The sequence below is a fragment of the Pleurodeles waltl genome, chromosome 9 (genome assembly GCF_031143425.1).
Source record: "Pleurodeles waltl isolate 20211129_DDA chromosome 9, aPleWal1.hap1.20221129, whole genome shotgun sequence".
Taxonomy (NCBI): Eukaryota; Metazoa; Chordata; class Amphibia; order Caudata; family Salamandridae; genus Pleurodeles; species Pleurodeles waltl.
This window is the reverse complement of record NC_090448.1, coordinates 993,418,169-993,438,339: the sequence shown is the minus strand read 5'-3', so window position 1 is coordinate 993,438,339 and position 20,171 is coordinate 993,418,169. Positions and strand designations below refer to the sequence as shown.

Sequence of the window (20,171 nt, the reverse complement as noted above, 5' to 3'; positions counted from 1 at the left end):
GAGTAATTAGGCATTCAAAATAAAATTATTAAAAAGGACTTGCATTCAGTCAGTGCCCAGGAAAAATATCTAATGCATTTCATCAAAAATGAACCAAAAAAACCATCCACAGTAGCAGAACTTACAGCTGCACATTTGTCTCTGCTTTGTGGTCCCATCACCTGTCTTTTCTTTTTACCTCTGGCCCCATGGTCGCCCCTAATGAACAACAGGTAGGTAAACAGGACTTCTTCATACTCCAAATGATACACTCAAAGAACTTTATTCACACGAATTTCAGAACATTTATCATCTGCAAAATGACTGTAAATGACATGCATCACGTTTACAAAGAAGTGGAATGTGGCCAGTTCTCTCTGCTCTTTACACAATAGAGTCAAGTATTTACAATATGTCAGCATCAGAAAGAAAACAGAGAATTCTTTGAAGTTTATCATTTTCCACCTCCAGGGCAGGGAGCGGTCTTCAGTTCTTCGCCAGAAAATGCTGCGTGGGTGATGGAACAGACACTCTTTCAGAACTGCTAGAGTTTTGAAGTATTTGTGGGCAGACCACCACTGCAATGTGTGTCTGTCTGCCGCTGTTGTGCATCATGCCATGCCTACAAATCTAAGAGGACACCCTGGTAGTGAAGGAGCAGTGTTGGACACACTGCAGAATGTACCAGAAGAATGTACCAAAACCCAGGACATGTTTGTGGAAGGAGATACCCTCTGGCCGAAAAACAGGAAGATGCTGGCCCCTTGGGTCTCCCGGCCATGCAACCTGCACTCAGTCCAAAAACAGTGTCTTGCAGCAAGTTCTCTCAGGAGGAAACAGTAGATGTTGAATACAGCATCAGGCCCATACCACCAAGGCAGGGCCCTAAAAGATGTCCCACACAAAGACTGGTGTCAAGCCCCAGTACACTCACAAGGGAAAGACAAGCCAAGGGTCCCCAGCGATTCAGGCTCGGGCCTGCACAGCCAAATCTATGGAGCCCCGCAAGCTTCTGACCAGTGGTGTCAATCACCATCAGTCATTGGGCCCAAGCTGCCTCAAGAGCACTGAATACCATTGGTCCCATTCAAGTTGACACCAAAGGCTCCATTGGCCCGAAGACAGCATCAAAGCCACCAGTTATGACTGTGCACAAGACACTGTTGATGCCAAAGCCCTCTTTGATGCCGCAGCCAAATACAAAGCCCTGTTTGAGGCCTCTGTCTATGCTACCTTAGAGGAGGTTGAAGCTCCAATCCTTGAGAAACTTCAACAGGAACCTGAAGCCAGACATAAGCACCTGTTCATCCACCCTGTTAACGGGCAAAATCTCAGCAACATTGCCTGCAGCGGTACCTCTGGAACTTCTTTCTCAAAATTTGAGACTGACCTTTAAGTGAGAACCATTCTGGAAGCCTTCCTCGCCAGAGTTGCCACTGAAGTAGCACAAGAACAGGGCCACCAGTTCTCTTCCTCTGCCAAAGGCCCCATTTCTACCTCCACCCGACTCACCAGAGGGTTTCCCTCTTTTATGATTACAGCCAGACAAATCATATGGCCTGTTTGATCCTTACGATTGGGGGATGAGTACTATATAGGTTAATATAGATCTCACAGGCGACATTGAGTTAGATTACTATTCAGTAAGAGCCTCACACCCTCCCCATTTACACCATGGCCTTTCATGAGGTAATTCAAAGGGCTGCAGCCTTTCATAAAATGGACATGAATGTCACCCAGGAGAAGGATGACTTCCTTGCGGAGATGCTGCCCAAAACTGAACCCACACATATAGAATTGCATGTGAAAGTCTGCTCCCGATAACCTCAAGGTGTCTGTCAAGGTGAGGATAGTAACTCCAAGGGCCAAAAGAAGTTCAGAATCCCCCAAGTGACTTGCTGTGCATTAACAGGTAGGTTCCTCCAAACTCTTTGGCAGTCAACACCGCCCGCAAGTGTGCCTCTGCCAAGGCTACCTGCGATGCAGTTTCTGCAGACAAGGAGAGCAAACAGATAGAACTAGGGGGCAAAACTGTGGCAGTCAGAGTGGCAACAAATTTACAAATAGCCAATTTTGTGTCACTCCTGGTCAGTTATGAATGAGTGCAGTGGGAGGAAATGCTGGAACACCTTAAGTCTCTCCCAGAGGAGTAGAGAAAGCATTGAGAGGGAATCATGTGAGACAGCAAGGTCATCTCTAATGCTATCATTCATTGTGTGTTAGATGGTGAAGACATAGACTTAGGGACATTAATAGAAGCATTATACTCTGTCACACCTTGCTTCGTACCTCCAGGTAGATGCAGCTACTCAAACTTCCATTTCAGCACCTTTTCGGGCCACAGGTTGATGAGACGCTGGAAAAGATAAAGAGAAGGTGAAGTCTATTAGGACATGGCAAACCACCCCATACAGGTGCTCCTTTCGGAAACAGCAACCTAGGGGAGAGGCAAAGACTACCTCGCTTGAGCAGCTGCACTCCTACCAGAGGCACCAGCAGTCCTTCCACCAGCAAGTGGGACGAGGAGTACAACAGAAGCTCGTACAGGGGTAACAATATGGGTAAGGGCAATAGTGGCTTCAAGGAAAGGAGTTTGCACCTCTAGACCGTGACTTGCCATGCCTCCCTGATCACTTGTAACCTGTTGGCGGGGGGATGCATTGGTTTTCTCTATCACTAGGAGGAGATCATATCTGATTAGTGCGTTCTAGCACTGATCCAACACAACCATTGCCTTGAGTTCCACACAGCCCCTCCCAACATCCCACCACATACACATGCTCTCAGTAAAGAACACCTCTCCCTTCTTCAGAAATAGGTACATGCACGTCTGCCAAAGGGCTTCATAAAGAGAGTGCCTCTGCAACACTAAGGGACTGGCATCTACTTTCTCAACTTTCTAATCCACAAAATGAACAGGGTCTCAATTGCTACATCCTATCAGATCATTCATGTATGACCACTCTGCAGGATGTCACTCCTCTCTTTCAACACAGTGAGTACATGACACTGCTCCATCTCAAGGACGTCTGTTTCCACATACCCCATCCACCTTGCTTATTGAAAGTACCTTTATAAAGTTTATCATCAGTGGACAACACTACCAATTCAAAGTACTTCTTTCATGGTCACCATGGCCCTAATGGGGGTTTACAAAGTGCCTAGAAATGGTGGCTGCACATTTGGGAAGTGAAAGCATTCACATGTTTCCCTGCCTTACTGATTGGCTGATCAAGAGAGACAGCAGGCTGCAGTGTCTAGCCCACCGACAGAAAGCAGTGTTCCTGCTCCTCAGGTTCACCATAAATGCCACCAAACCCCACCTACATCTTCTGCAGATCCAACCCTTCCTGAGGGTGTGTGTTGGTTGGAGTCACAGGTAAAGCTTACCCTAATCTTGCAAAGAGGCTTTCAGCAACTGTCATGCACCTTCTAAAGATGATGATCTCATGTATTGCTGCTGTTCTACACACAAGGCTCCAAATGTGCCCCCCTACAAGAGTACCTAACAATTCAGTGGTCCCAAATGGAGTGCCACTAGGAAGATCTAGAGTTTGTACAGGCCACAAGTTGCACCACTCTCCGCAGTGGTAGCACAACAGCAACATGTTGCAAGGCAGGCCTTTTGCAGGCCCTGTATTGCAGATGGTCATCACCAGAGACACCTCCCTCACAGGGTGGGGCGAGCATCTCAACAACATGTCTGTCCAGGGAATCATGGCCTTTCAATAACAGGGTTGCCGCATCAACTGCCTAGAGCTGCCAGCCATTTACGTAGCTCTCAAAGCCTTCTTACATGTTATTTGGGACAAAGTAGCCTTCGTTAAGATGGGCAACATGAACTGTCATGTACTACAGGCAACACACACTCTCCTCAGCTGTCTCAGTCCAGGGGATTAGGCATTGGGCCCTCTACCACAGCATTCACCTCTTGGCAGACCATCTCCTGGGGGGTGGAAACAAATCTGCTCAGCAGAACGAATAAAAAACTCAACATACAGGAACTCCACCCCTAAGTCCTACACAGATACTTCCAACATTGGGGCACCCCACAGATAAATCTGCTTGCCATCCCAAAAACCACAAAATGCGTAAACATCCCCTCCAGGTATTGACACCCGCAATGCACTATGGATGTATTGTTCCTCTCTCCAACTGTTTCCCTATATTGCAAGAAAGTTCCTCTTTCCAACTGTTTCCCTATATTGCAAGGAAGTTCTGCCAAACATCAGTGATGTTTCTTCTGGTAGCTCCAGCCTGGACCTGTCAAATCTAATACTCCACTCTACTGTATATGTTAGTGGGCCTCATGAGAGGCATTTGCAGAGAGCGGGCCTTGCCTACCCCCTCCATCTGTTCACACCTAGCTGCAGTACCAGTCTACCTACAACATTCATCCCTTTATAGAATTCTAGTGAATACAGCATTCATGGACAGTCTCAAGATTGTTATAGCCTCAAGAATGCCCCCTGCTCCCATGTGGAATCTCAATATTGCCTCCAGAGGCTTATGTCACCACCTTTTGAACCTCTACACTCTTGCCTCATTCAGTTTCTCTCCTGGAAGTTGGCTTTTCTGGTGGCCATGAACTCACTTAGATGCAGTAGCAAACTGCAAGCGTTCATCCTACAAAGACCCTTCATTCAGGTTCACAAGGACAGTTTTGTCCTTACACCCAGTCTTAAGTTCCTCCCTAAGGTGGTGTCACACTGCACCTTAACAAAACCATAGCGCTCACAGTCTTTTTTTCCCCACAGGATACCATCACGGAAAGATGACTGCACACATTAGGTGTCCAAAGAGGTTTTATGTACTACATTGACCAGAAAAAGTTATTCCTTAAATCGGATCAGCTCTTTTTCTCCTTTCTGCAAGGCACAGCATAGCTAGGTAGATAGTCACATATTCAAACCTCCTACCATAAAGCAAAGAGGGTTTTACCTGCTCCATATAGGGTGCACTCTGCCTACAAAAACAGAGAGACGAACACTGCACATCTTTACCAAACACTATTGTATGGACATCCTAGACCACCAACAGGCCATGGTAGGGCAGGCAGTGTTAAGGAACTTGTTTCAGACATTTGCATCATCCATACCCTAGCCTCCACTTCCAGAGGACTTTACAGTCTATGCTAGGCATATGTATCTACAACCACACACTACAAATTGAAAATGCTGCTTCCCCTATTAGCATCTGTTCATAGCATGCAGTGCTGTAGATTCCTATGTGAATGCCCTCCTCCGCAGAAGCCTGTGTCTTTTGTAGCTCTCTCACTTTATTTGATTACAGATTGCATTTGACACCTTTGACACACTAAACTTATGTTGACACTAAACCACACACTCCACTGTGCAACCAGGAGTCAGTGCCCATGCACAATGAACACCAAGAGGAGGAATCACACAACATCTTGTGTTTTGAGAGACTTCTTTGAAGAAAAACAATGTGTGAACATCAGAGCCCAACAACAGATTGCAGGCATATGCTAAACATTTACAGGGTAAGTAGCAGTTTCCTTACAGTTCCATTGCTGATCCCAAAGCCAGTACGTCTGATCCATTTGACAAGAAACATTGTGTCAAGTTGATAAAAAATACAATTGTTCTGATTGACAAATCCTTAAACATGACTAAAGTTTAATTCTACACAAGGTTACAGTTGTTCCCCTGTGCTGGTTTGCTGTCAGTGTAGTAGGAAAACAACAACCTCTGTGGAAATTGTGGGTGGATGAGTCCTTGCATGGAGGATCGTAGAACAAGGAACACATTGTTAGAGTCAGTGGTCCATGACAGCAAGGGCCCCAGAAACCTTATCCTGTTTGGGTGGATGCTGAGCATTATGGGAATACAAGGTCCAAAAGTTTACCCATGATATGTTAGATAAGTGGTTTGCTGCAGTGTGGATACAGCAACTGTCTATTATCCCTTTAATGAGGTTGGTGAGGCTTTGTTAATGCTGCTGGCTCGTTGTCATTTCATATATAATTGTCTTGAGATGAGCAGCCACCTTCAGTTGTCTCTTCACCTTTTCTAATGAATTTTAGCAATGTCTTAGAAGTTCAACCATTTTGCCTTCAGATAGATCTCAGTCTGGATTTAAGAGTGTATGCTCATGCAATCTATATAAACCCCTATCCTGTTTAATTTTTATCTGAAATCACAGTGGGATCTTCAAGCATTAAGTATCACCTCAGGGCTCAAAAAATCATTAAAAAATGTTACTAGACCTGCAAGTCGAGTAACTTAAATAATCTACTCGACCTAACTGTAAGGTACTTGAACCGTAAATGGGTCTCAAATTGTGTGATCCTAGGCAAATAGTTTACAGAGTCACCTTTTTCTTAATTCTCACATATGATTGCACCTTCAGATATGTAAGACCAGCATTTCTGCAGTACAAAAAACCTCTTAAGTAGACTAAAGTTTGCTGCATGCATCACAAGAATCTAGCCCACATACCCACGAAGTCTAGCCCACGTAATCTAGGGCTTCTTTTAGTTTACTAATAAAATTGCCATCAGGGCAGGAGTGTTTCTCAGTTTGTTTAAACGCTCAATTTTAATAAATATATTACTAAACCATGATGTTGTAACATATTGTCATCTACACACAGTAACCTTCTGAGAAATGTCCAAAAACCTCTCCACTAACTTGTAGCTTTACTGATAAAACTATATAGTATATTAACAATCTGTGAAAATTGGGTTTCTGAAAACATATCCTTTGCACATCAACATGTTAAGTATTCTGATTTGTTTTCATCCTATTAAAATAGTTTTTCTACATACAGAAATATAAAAGAAGGGCTTTCACAACTACTGAAATATATTTTGAAATGTCTGCACAGTTGACTTAGTCATTTAAATGTTGAGTGTTAGGAAAAACCTGACACCCTGTTTCCTTTTATTTTACGTTCTAAGCAGCAGGTCACACAGTTCACCTTACAAAGTCGTGGAACTCTGCAGTCAGAAGGAAAATTAATTGTAAGAAAAACGGACTTTTGACCTCTGTCTGTGAACACAGAGCAAATGTGACATTAGAACAAGATTTAAAGGCTTCTTTTATTGCCCCTCCACTTTTCAACTGAGCAGAACACCTGTTCAGTGTCAACTCACCATAAAGGAGAGTAAGTATTAAAAATAGCTCGACCTGAGCAAATAAGACTCACTAATGCGAGTGGTCGAGTGGATTTTTAGAGCCATGCACCTCGCTCCACAGATATACAAAGTTCTGGGTAAAGGTTGTATCTGCAATGAAGAATTATCTACATGATGGTGGAATTATACTGACTGTACATCAAAAGCAGATCTGTCAAGTGCCTTCTTGGATGTTACAAGTCATTAGTCTTCCCAAGTGACAATAGTACTAGAGGCATCTAAGTTTTTTTGAACTGCCCTCTATTTCAACATAAACATACGGTTATGAGAAAGAAGCACTGACACTGGTGAAGAAGCTGCCTGGAAAGACGCTGCGGTTGTGAGATCCTCCGCTGACACATTGCTTGATAAATCTGCGATCATTGGGGTGACAAGCTTGAAAATTGGCTGCTCCAATGAGCAACGTGTGAATGTAGTGAATATGACAATAGACATGATTTCAGTAAGCAGAATCTAGGGAACTGAAGACAAATTAGGACTGTTTTGTTATAATTTTCCCTAAGTGTACTGTAGGTGTCAAACGACTTTCCTTTCTATGTCTTCACTCTCTTGATCTGGAGACTCTTGACCGTCCTCTGAAGATACACTGGGCCCTTTGCTTGCTGAAACAGGATTTCTAATGGAGAAGAAAATATATGTATATTTTATGTTATTAAAAGGCATACATTATACAGTAATAACATCCTGCACAGAATGTACAACAAACACAGTATGTTAAGGATACGTGACCAGTAGCTTCAGATGAGATTAAGGGCCTCATTATGAGTTTGGTGGTGCCATCGCGGGAATGCCAAAGTCACGGGGAAGACGCCACCACCATGGCGGTGACGTCCACCCCGAGCATATTACAATATTCCTGCCGGGCTGACCAATGGGAACATTGTAATATGCAAGTCCCGGGTGGAACAGTGCTACGATATTGGTCTCAGCCCCCTTAAGGGAGCTGAGGCCAATATCATAGCACTCCAGCACCCTTGGAATGTGCACTGTCTGTATCATCTAATGCCAACATCTTGAGCATCACATTTACATGGCAAACAGGATCAAGAACGCAACCATCAAACAAAACAGTCCCATGGCTTCAGAAAGTGCAAATCCAAGGATAGCATAAGAGAAGAGCTGTTGCTTCAGTGAAGGGTTCCTGGCATAGCCAATAATTAAACTGCCAAAAACTGCTCCACAACTGTGGCAGCACCGGCACCAATAAATGTGGCAGCAGTGTCAATGTCCCGGCTGACTGCACTAGTCTGGAACTCCCGAGTGCTATGGTGCTCGGAGTCCTGCAAACCAGCGCTGTGTTCCCCTCTCCAGTCCTGACCTCTGGCCGAGACAACATAGTTGCTGAAATTGGTCTGTATAGAGCTCAGGACCCAGCATGGACCAGGGCAGGGGTGCAGACGAGCTTGGAGCAGGCGTACATGGTGAATTATCGGGGGCACACAGGAACTGCTGTGAAAACCTGGGGTCACCCGCTTGGCTGCAGAGGTCGAAGTGACTGGACCATAAAGTCTACCTCTTTGTAACATCACCACCTTCCTTAATGTCTAACTCGAGGGCTTTTGTGGCCAAGCTTAATTCCCCCATTTAGGGGCTCTTCCAACTACATCTTGGGTGGTCTTTGAAACCTCTGAACCATAAGCGCTATCCAGCTCTCCACATTCCTTGAACCTACACTGGAAACTATTCTGAAACAACTAAAGCTGCTGCACAAACTTCCTCTCTTGTACTTGCTCTCTCCACTATAAACGATTCTGAATGAGAATTCCACTATGATGCTCACCCCGATTACATCATAGTGGAGGCAGCTTGTAAGATGGCCTCACTACCACAAAATAAAGAGAGTAAGCCGGTAGAAGCAAGGGGAGAGATCCTTGCAGATCAGCGGCAACAGCTGTGAAAGCTAATTGCAGTACCACAATGATGCTACTATATGTTCATTTATTAGTTCACAGGTGAGCTGCCTTAAGAGAAGTGCCAAGACTTTCAGGAGTTTCTCAATGAGAAGGTTTTAATCGTAGTGTGTCAATTGATTGTTTAGACTTGGCAGTCCATTAATAATTTCACAGATTGACATTAAATAAAGATCCTTGTGGCTTTGCCTTAAATGGCTTCTGCCTGATTCTCAACGAAAAATGATGAGTCTATGTTTCTCAGGTACCTTGCTTTTCGGTCCACAAACTGAGGAGAAAACAAATCAGCTAAGATGGAAGTGGAAAGGAAATTCCATAATTCACATTAGAAATGCCAAGAGAAATCGTACCATAAAAATAATAGGGTGGATTCCCATCATAGTGTCAACAAACTCTGCCAAAGAAGTCTTAAGAACATTCAGCAGCAAGGTAGACAACAACTATCTTCGGCAGCAGAGAAGCTCCCTGCTACTGGCAAATAACGACTGGCTGTTTAGTTACCCACCTTGGTAGGGGGGAGCCATCTCTCATCATGTCACACTGTCCCAAAAGACAGATATGTGCTAAATACTAGCTATATCTTGTTTCAAGAAGTCTATTACCACTCCACAGAGGAAGATGCCCCAGTCCCATCAGGGCTGCCTTCGGGCAGAAATGAAAATTCTGCTACCGAAACAGAAAGCAGAATTATTTACTTCCAATCTGAATGGAAAGCCTGTTATTCTTAAAAGTTCCAAAAAGGAGGTTAGATTAATTTTGGATAGCAACAAACTAACTGATGGTGGCAGATAGCCAGGAATATGGAGATCAGTGTAGTACACCTTTCAGATATAAGCCATTAAAACAGCACTCTCAGAAAAAAGAAAAAAAAAAATCAGAGGGTCTTGAATTACAAGCTTCTAGTTGATGTCTTTTCATGATGGAGTTTTCCTCAATTAGATCGCTTTGGCAGCGCAGGAAAAAAAGTTGTCAGGACACTGCCTACAGATACCACATACTAGGGCTGATTGTCAATTCCCATTTTTGAACAACTGGACATGAATATTTATTTAAGCTTTTTCATCAATGTTGTTAGTTTTATCAGTACTGGTAAAATTGGGACTGTTCAAGAATAACATGCATCTCATCGATTAAGTGGTCCTGCACTGGTGTTCACAGATATCCTTCACAGGCCAGATTTGTCTCACAAGAAGCTCCCATTCAGGCCAGACTTCTGCCAGTCTCCAAGGGCATATGCTCCGCCGAGAAGTACAATCTTTGAGCTTGGCTGCATGGCTCCTGAATACATCCAGTGTGCTCAGTTAAACCTGCCAGAAGAGTGCATGGGTACTATTAAAATGGTAAAATGCACCTCTCCTAGAAACACGACTTCCTCCTCTTTCAAGAGGGGAATATTCTACATCTGGTGAGTTAAAAAAAAGCAACCTTGCCATATCAAAGAAGAACCAGCCTGGTCATTTTTCCACAATTTGGCTAAGTCAGGCCAGTAGTTCACTTCTGTTAAATTACACCATCCTGCTATTGTATTCTACAGAAAGAGTAATTTCCAAGTTCTACTTTTTCACAGTTCAAGTATTTGGTGGAGGCTATTACAAAGGTCTCCCTCCTGCAGAGACACATCCTTCCATGGGACCATATGCAGCTTTCAGGTAGTCAGAGACTGACCTGGCATTCTTGACCAATGTGGCCTTTGATTTTATCATATGCTAGACTGTCTCTTTGCCCACATTCTATCAAAATGCACTTGTTCATTCCAGTAGAACGTTCATTACAAACACACTGGATGATTCTATTTAGATAAAACTAAGGACATTATAAAACCAGAATAACTGTTTGTGATTTATTGTGCCATTCAAACAGGTTCAGCTTCATTTAGGTAGTCACTTTCCAGATGGATAGTGTCCTGTTTAGCCCTCTGCAACCAAAAAAAGCTAACAGGGCTCTGTCTGAAAAACAACAGTTAAAACATTCATGTCATTTGAAGATCCATTTATAAATGTACCAAATGCAATTCTTTAGATTTGGACTCCAGCAAAAGAACCACATTTGGGCTCAGGTCCTACCACAATAATTGCTTGATGGCCAAGGTGCCAGAGAGGCTCCTTTCAACTAAGTGTCCATGAAAGTGCAGTTCCCCAGCCATTAGACCCTATAATGCACAAAAAATCAACAAGGCTCATGAGATAAAATAATCAAGGAGTTGCAAGGTCACTTGGGTCCAGATCTCACAGACAAGACAACTTCAGAGGCACACAGTCAATGCTATTCAGTTGTAGTTGGAAGTTCGTCTTCTAAATGCCCTGCATGTCCCACAGTATCTCACATTAAATCAAAAAGGAGTTTAATAAGTTCATTGTGCTTCAGAAGTGGTGGCAACAATATGGTACCTACACAGCCTTTAGCTCCAAGTATATTAAGGCCATCTTTTCATCGTTGAGTTGGGCATTTTATTTGTAATATGCACTTATTTCTTAGCCTTTTTTGATTGTCTGGGCCTCATCAGAGTTTGTGATGTAGTCCGGTTGTTCAGTTCAGACGCTACAGGAAACTTGCACTCTCCAGTGTTTTAAGGCACTTGGTACTACAGTCTTTCTCCTGATCTTATTTAAGCGCATTTGTCTATAGCAGCTTGCATACATTTGGAGTCTTTTGAATGTGTCAACCTCAACTATTTATCTACAAAGAATTCATCATATACTACAACAGGGTGGGATGGCTTTTCCTCATAAGGTTCACTAATTCTGACAAGTCTTTTTCATTAAAGTTCATAAAGTTGCTAGCACAGCCTGACAAAAGGATCCTTCCTGCATCTCTGTTTATCATCATTCCAAGACTGCAAGTGCTTAAATACTTTATAGAGGCATCTTCACCTTCTGGTGTAGATGTTCTATCTGCTATAAAGTTGAACATTGCTATTTGCATCCAAATGAGTCTTTTCTTTCAAAACTCGAACATATATTTTTTAATCCATGTCCCTTATCATTCAAAATATGTAGGGGGGCATGGCCTGGGACCAATGGAGCTGCACGCGTAGTGCGGCGCTCTCAGACCACAATCCAGGCCCAAAGCTTAAATCCTGCCATAATAACGACCGGAGGTCTTAAAAATTGAAGAGAAGTAATCGGAGAATATACAGCATGAGTAGAGACCGCGGCGATCAACTTTGGAGCAGAGTTTACCCGGAAAACTCTCCCCGACAACTTCGCGGCTGCCGCGACCCAAAATGGCGACCGAGCAGTGAACCCGTTGCAACCGCGGCCCGTGGCTGAGAGGATACGAAGGTCCCGTGGAGGTGAGGACCCCCACACTATTTATTGAAGGGCGCAAGGGGCTCAGACACCTTAGCCACCTACGGCGAGAGCAACAGTACGAAGCGGAACATCAGCGAATGCGGCGTAGTAAGGCGCCCTCGGGCCACAATCCAGGCCCGTAGCCTAACTCCTGCCATAATAATGACTGGAGGTCTTAAAAATTGAAGAGAAGCAATCGGAGAATATATAGCTCGAGTAGGAACCGCGGCGCCCCATCCTGGGGCAGAGATCGCCCGGAAAACTCCCCCGACAACTTCGCGACTGCCGTGACCCAAAATCGCTGCAACCGCGGCCCTCAGCAGAGAGGACGCGAAGGTCCCGGGGAGGTGAGGACCCTCACACCATCCATCGAAGGATAAAAGGGACTCAGACACCTTCACCACCAACGGCGAGAGCAACAGTACGAAGTGGAAAATCAGCGAATGCGGCGCCTTCGGGCCACAATCCAAACCCAAAGCTTAAATCCTGCCATAATAACGACCGGAGGTCTTAAAAATTGAAGAGAAGCGATCGGAGAATATACAGCACAAGTAGGAACCGTGGCGCTCCTCTTTGGGGTAGAGATCGCCCGAAAAACTCCACCGGACAACTTCGCGGCTGCCGCGACACAAAATGGCGGCCGCGACAGAGCAGTGAACCCGCTACAACCGCGGCCCTCGGCTGAGAGGATACGAAGGCCCCGCGGAGATGAGGACCTCCACACCATCCATTGAGGGGTACAAGGGGCTCAAACATCTTCGCCACCAACAGCGAGAGCAACAATACGAAGCGGAACATCAACGAATTCGGAGGGAATAGAGAGGAGCAGATAAGGAACGAAGTGCCGGGAACACCGAATGAGAGAGAGACAGCTCCGGTGAGTAGGAATACCAGCTGCCGAAAGACCTGGGAAAACGCAGAAACCACCTCCCGAGACAGGAACTAATACTGGCACATTGAGAGGAATCGGAGACCGCGGTCTTGCACTGGAAAGAGAGCCCACGAATTCCGGCACAGAACTTCCCCCTGTTATCAGAACAGTATGCAATGCCAACCACCAACGCGGGCATAATTCTGAGAGAACTCCCACATGGTCAAACAGCTCAAAACGATGAACTTCTAATAGAACTCGCCACGTGAGAGCACCGGGACAGAGACAGATGACATACGGGCTGGACGATGCTGACGAACGATACCACCTTCCACTAATACGAATGGCCTTCGCCAACCTGAGACCTATCACAATGGTAAAACCCAAAAAACACGACAAATCAACAGCGGAGGACTCCTCACACACTGAGAATCCACCCCCAACACCCGCCAGAGAATCACAAGCAGGACACAAACAACAAGAAACTACTTTGGATACTGTGCTGCTGGCCATTAAAGATTCCCGAGAAGCGCTTGAGCGTAAAATCGATAACCTCACCACAGATCTTTCCCTCTTGCGAGACGACCACCGTAAACTAAAAGAAACTGTAGTTTTGCACGAGACTACGCTGACAGGGGTATTAGCGGCACACAAAGACTCATCCTCAGAAATCAAAGACCTGACCACCCGGCTGAAAACATTGGAGGCAAGGGCAGAGGATGCCGAAAACCGAGCCCGACGGAACAACATCAGATTGGTGGGGGTTCCGGAAGGGGCGGAGACCACAGCAGCTAATACAGAAATATTTCTGGAACAGTGGCTAAGAGACACGATAGCATCAGAGGGCTTTTCACCAATTTTTGCGGTGGAACGAGCCCACAGGATCCCTGGCGGACCACCCCCACCGGGAGTCAGGCCACGACCAATAATCGCTAGATTACTCCACCACAAAGATAGAGACTGCGTACTGTCACAATCCCGCCAGCAAGGAGAGATTCAATTGGATGGCCAAAAGATCATGATATTCCCAGACTTTACGAGAGAAACACACGCACAAAGGGCATCCTACATCGCAGTAAAACGAGCCATGCGTGAGCATGGTATAAAATATGCCATGCTCTTTCCAGCAAAACTCCGAGTGGAATACGATAACAGGACCCATTTTTTTCTCACACCTCAGCTGGCGATGGAATGGCTTGAATCGCTGAACATCCACTGCAGAGCAACCCGCGAACGAACATTCCGAAACCCAGGGAAGAAACGTAGCAGATCCCGGAAGAAGACAACAGACGCGGCTCCATCGAAACGTCAGTCACAACAGGAGATGCGTGATGCGGTGGAAACAGCAGCAGCGTTAAGCAGGGGAGACTTTCATACACACCGGACTCCAGATGCTGCATCAGACGTTGATTCAAACTGCGAACATTCCTCAATATCCTCCCAGGACACTCTCATTGGCTTGCCTTTGATCACCCCAAGAACAGCGGACGAGATTATTTGACCTCGTTGAAAGAACAAGTTGGCAAGTGAGCTGACAATTGTGGGGGAACCTCAATATGTTTAGTGACATTTCTAGGACCCAACCGTGAATATAGAGCGACAGGAACCTGGATGTCATTTCTTAACCGGCACATTACACATGATCGGACCTGGAGAAGGGTCCGGGGCGCTGCCTCTTGGTCTCTGGCACGCCTCCCTCCAATAGGTTGATAATTAAGATTACAATAGTTGTAATGGCTTGAACAGGGAGAGTTGTAGGTACCGGTCCTGGGGAGAGGGAGTTACAAAGGGGGTTTGATTTTGGTTGTGTTATTTTCAAGGTTGACCAGACACATCTATCTCGCAGCCCAAACAGTTCACACCTTAGATTACGAAACTCAAAAGGTTTGTCCAGTAGTAGTAATAGAGCGGTGTTAGTAGACCACCTCTACAACCCCCCCTTAAATCATGACCACAGAATACAAGATATAATCACATGGAATGTCAGGGGCCTAAATAACATGTCCAAAAGGTACAAGGTTCACAGTTTTCTTAAACGAAGGGGAGTGCACATAGCTATCTTACAAGAAACGCACTTGTTGGAGCAGGAGACCAAGGCCTTGAAAAAGCGCTGGAGGGGACAAATATTCGCCACTACCCACTCAGCGTTTGCGAGGGGAGTGTGGATATGGATCAGACCAGGCATCCCATTACAGGTTCTTCATACCTTGATCGACACTGAGGGGAGATACGTAGTGATTTCTGGTAGATTGGACGGGAGAGAGGTGACTCTTGCGGGACTATACGCCCCAAATCACGAGCAGGGAATATTCCTAGACAGACTATCACTGGTCATGAGCACACTTCTCACTAGCACTACGTTAATAGGAGGAGACTTTAATTGTGTAATGGATACCGCAATGGATAGATCGCACCCACCATTGTCACAATCCGCAAACCCATAAAACAGCACTGCACTTCCAGCAGTGGCAAAAACACTGGCAACTAACGGATTGTTGGCGCAAACTTAATCCCCTCAATAGAGAATACTCTTTCTATTCTGCAGTTCACGACCTGCATGTACGACTGGACACCTTTTTGGCGTCCCCAGAGGTGCAATCTGTGGTGGCGAAGGCCGAGTATCTTGGCCGCACCATATCAGATTATAATCCCTTATTGATTTCTTTGGCCTGGTGCGGCGAGAGACCTTTGATCCCCACTTGGCGTCTGAGAGCAGAGTCACTTGAAGACGAGGCTTTTAGAGCCCAACTGGGTACGCAGATCACAGAATTCTTCGAGAACAATACTGAAACTGCTTCGTCCAGATCTGTCGAATGGGAATCCTTTAAAACAGTGATCAGGGGATATTGTATTAGCACAACTGTGGGAGTACGGAAGGTGCTAGAGATAGAACTAGGCGATCTCGAGAACTCCCTTGGGGATCTCGAACATAAGCACCCAACACAACCCGACCTCCAACACAACTCGAAGAGACAAGGGCTAGAATAATAGAAACTAACACTAGATTATCCCGTTTCGATTACAAGCAATTCTTGCAGAAGCAACATACAGAGGGCGACAGAGCAGGTGCCCTACTGGCCTGGCTGGCCAAACCGCTCCAACATCAAACCATAGTGGTGGAGTTAGAGACCACCCCAGGTATTAAGGTATATGGACAGAAGGAGATCAATGCCACCTTTCTTAAATATTATTCAGAGCTATATGCCCCTCCCACCGAAGTACTCAGCGACGCTCAATTACAAGATCTGGGGAACCTCAACCTCCCGGCATTGAAAGGGGAAGATAGAATAGCCCTGGCGACTCCCATATCGCTTACAGAAATAAAGACTGCAATCCAGAGTATGGCAAGGGGCAAGATACCAGGAGCAGATGGTCTCCCCTTGGAGCTCTATCTTACAAATCAGGATACATTAACCTCCCAGCTCCGCATCTTATATGCGGAGGCATGGAATAACAACAGCTTGCCTCCTTCCACTACAGAAGCCATAATGATTCCCCTTCTGAAACCCACCAAACCCCCCACAGAAGTTCGATCATACCGCCCACTATCAATGTTGAACATAGATTATAAAATATTAAGCAGGGTACTAGCTAACAGACTTCTACCATACATGTCCTCATTAATCCATCAGGACCAATCGGGATTCATCCCAAAGCGAAGCACTGCCCAAAATATCCATCGATTGATTTCACTCCTTCATACCCTGCCCTCTGACGCAACTAGAGCAGTAATCATCTCGATAGATGTCGAGAAAGCTTTTGATAGCCTACGATGGGACTACTTAGAACGAGTGATGCTGCAGCTAGGACTAGGAGAAGGGTTTGTCAAATGGACGAGGCTTCTCTATACAAACCCCACGGCGAGAGTACGCACTGGCCGTACAATATCCCCCTCCTTTGCCATAGGTAGGGGTACAAGACAGGGCTGCCCGCTATCACCTTTGCTCTTTGCGTTGGCAGTTGAGCCGCTCGCCCAATCAGCTAGGTCCCAGAGGTTTTACGAAGGCATTACAATCAATGCTTGGTCACATCATATTGCTCTCTATGCGGATGACATGTTACTCTTCCTCCAGAACGCAGAGGCTGGTCTACCAGGAGCAATGACAATGTTAGACAACTTTGGGGCTGCATCTGGGCTCCGGATAAACTGGGGGAAGTCGTCCATTTTTCCAGCTACTAGGGGTATCGAAGAACCAATAGACAACCGGGGTCTCTCGTGGTCCCCATCCACATTCAAATACTTAGGGGTTAATATATATCACTCCGCTGAGGATTTACTAGAAGGGAACATTCAGAACACGATTAGGAGCATCAAAAACAGCATGGTATTCTGGCAGACACTTCCACTAGCGGTCACTGGGAGAGTTGCACTGATTAAGATGATAGTATTACCTAGAGTGTTATATTACTTCGCAACCATCCCACTCATTATACCGAGGGTGGTATTTAAAACAATTTCGTCCTTGATTACAGGATTTATATGGGGAACCAACAGACAAAGGATAGCATTGCGCACCCTCCAGAGAACAACAGCAGAGGGTGGTTTGGCTGTTCCGGACTTTGAATTATACTATTGGGCGAGCCAACTCCAATGGCTGGCGCTATTCGTCAAAGCACCCTCAGTGGGGGAAGCACTGACAGCCCCTCTCCACTGCTCCCGTGATAGAATTCTGGGCATTCTACTAAACCCCAAGAAACAGAATAAACCGCTTCCGATAGAATGGGAAGCATTGCGTCACTGCTGGGAACAATACCTAAAACGAACACACACCAGAACACCGTACTCGCCAGAGGCCCCCCTGATCTGTATAGGAACCGTCGCAGGAAATCACGCGATAAGGGGTATTACCCAATTCATGGCACCTCAGATCAACACCATAGGGGCTCTATATAATAATGGGAAACTGTGCACTTATGCAGAACTGCAGGAAAGGTTCCAGCTACCACCGGGCTGTTCCTAACCTTTAGCGCAATTGCCAGAACTCTTCGTAGACAATGGGGCACAGGACTAGAAGAACCCCCCAGACATACTATCTGTGACCAAATATGCACTATACGTGACCAAGGGAGGTTGATATCAGGGATATATACATCTCTACTAACCAGCATATGTCTTCCCTTAAATAAACTTAAGACCAAATGGCAGGGGGAACTAGATGTTACAATAGATGACACACAGTGGACTAGAATAACCTCACACATATATACAGTTTCCAGAAACGCCAGGTTTAAATTAATAATAAATATATATGTCTTTCACAGGGCTTACCTAACCCCCTATATGATATCAAAGATTTATGGTGTAGAAAATGCCAGCTGCCCTCGATGTGCAGAACTAGCAGCAGAGTTGCTGCACATGCTCTGGAGTTGCCTACTAATCGGGGACTACTGGACGGGGATATTTGAGACACTCTCCACTTGCACGGGCAGAACATTATCCCGTTCAGCCATGGTGGCGGTTTTGGGAGTTTTCCCTCGTCCTAGCAAGCATAAAATCACAAACCGATTTATAGACCTTGCTCTGATCCTAGCAAGGAGAGAAATAACTTCACACTGGAAAGATCCGAAGGGCCCACAGATAAATCGTTGGAGAAGTGCATTAATCAAGTGGGCGGAAACTGAAGGGACAGTACTGCTAAGGGAAACACTCAGGGGCCTAGGAACTAGAGACAATGCTCAGCATTGGAACACGATACTGGACAATTTTAGAACACCCGATACTTCTAACTCTGATGCATAGGCAAATTTATCAGAACCAGATCATGTATAGCTGACCAAGATATTCCTGTTGAAGATTGTACAAGAGACCAAATAAGTAACTCATTTGTGAACCGAACAAACACCTCTGTATAATTGATGGAAAGTGCGTAAGGGGAGAGGGAAGGGGAGGGGAGGGGGGGGGTTACAAAAAGATGGGAAATTATTTTGTTCTGTAAGCGTTTTCATGCAATTATAAAGCAATAAAAGAGATCTTAAAAAAAAAAAAATTCAAAATATGTAATATTATTGACATTTGTATAGAACTTCCTACCATTTGTAGGAACCTGTAGCTCTTGTAAAATCTTGGCGTATCCTTCCAGGTGGCCTTCATGTTGGTCTAAAAAGTTTTCTAATGTACAAGTTCTTTGATTTATGCAGCTATTATTACTCTTGAATTGAAACCATGTTGTCTGTGCACCTTTTGTGGCTTTGCCTTTCGAGACTGTCCCGTTCTCTGTGACTGTGCCTGAAAATGAGCATTTTTTGATGCCAAAGTAATTTTAGATATTGGCTGAGTGATAAAGTCACTATTGAGGCAAAGGTTTGTTTTTTATGAAATATGATATAGCCTGCCCAGTCTTCTTTACAAAACTGAAAAAGCAGAAGGCTGATTGGGCTATTAGAAGGTGTTTCTTATGTCACAAAAAGGCGCAAACAATTGGTTGGAGCAGTATACCATTGCTTTCCACAATTGTAAGAAGCCGATGCTTCCATGCTTGACTTCAAGACTGTTTCTTCAGATGTAATTTGAAAATAAAAGCAAGGGGCGTTCAGTCCAAAAAGGTAGCCAGACTCCTACTTTTTGACCTTAACTTACATGCTGGATCCCTTTTACTGCAGCCTTTTGGGGTAGTTTATCATTTTAGGTGTTTATGCCAGTGTGATGTATTTTTTCCTGCTTGTAGTCCCTATAGTTACCAAGTCTTCTTTCAGAACGGACAGGCTTATTATTACATTCTCTGTTTATGATTATTATGTAAGAACTCATGATGAAGGCCAAACCATGATTAACTGTAGTGCCAGGTCTCCATAACAAGTAACTTAATTAAATTCATAATTAACCTACCTTGCTCACCAAAGGACTCTATGGAATTGGAGTTGTTAGGTTTAGATCTTTCATCCTTCAGTTTGCTGGTAGAATGAAGACAGGAAGCTGCAGCCACTGCACTTCTTTCTTTCACTGTGGATGTCCATGCTTGCAA

The 20,171-nt window shown here is 45.0% G+C and overlaps 1 protein-coding gene and 1 pseudogene across 1 annotated transcript in view; both read right to left on the bottom strand.

The window, feature by feature from the left end:
* Nucleotides 1–246: 246 nt before the first annotated feature.
* FAM161B (FAM161 centrosomal protein B) overlaps nucleotides 247–20,171 on the bottom strand; it is a 67,524-nt gene continuing 47,599 nt past the window's right edge. The window contains exon 9 of the mRNA XM_069208510.1: nucleotides 247–7,754. Coding sequence (XP_069064611.1) covers nucleotides 7,655–7,754 — 100 coding nt within the window. The 3' untranslated portion in view covers nucleotides 247–7,654. The remainder of the gene's footprint in view (nucleotides 7,755–20,171) is intronic.
* Nucleotides 8,113–8,653, bottom strand: LOC138260227 (ATP synthase F(0) complex subunit C3, mitochondrial pseudogene; annotated as a pseudogene).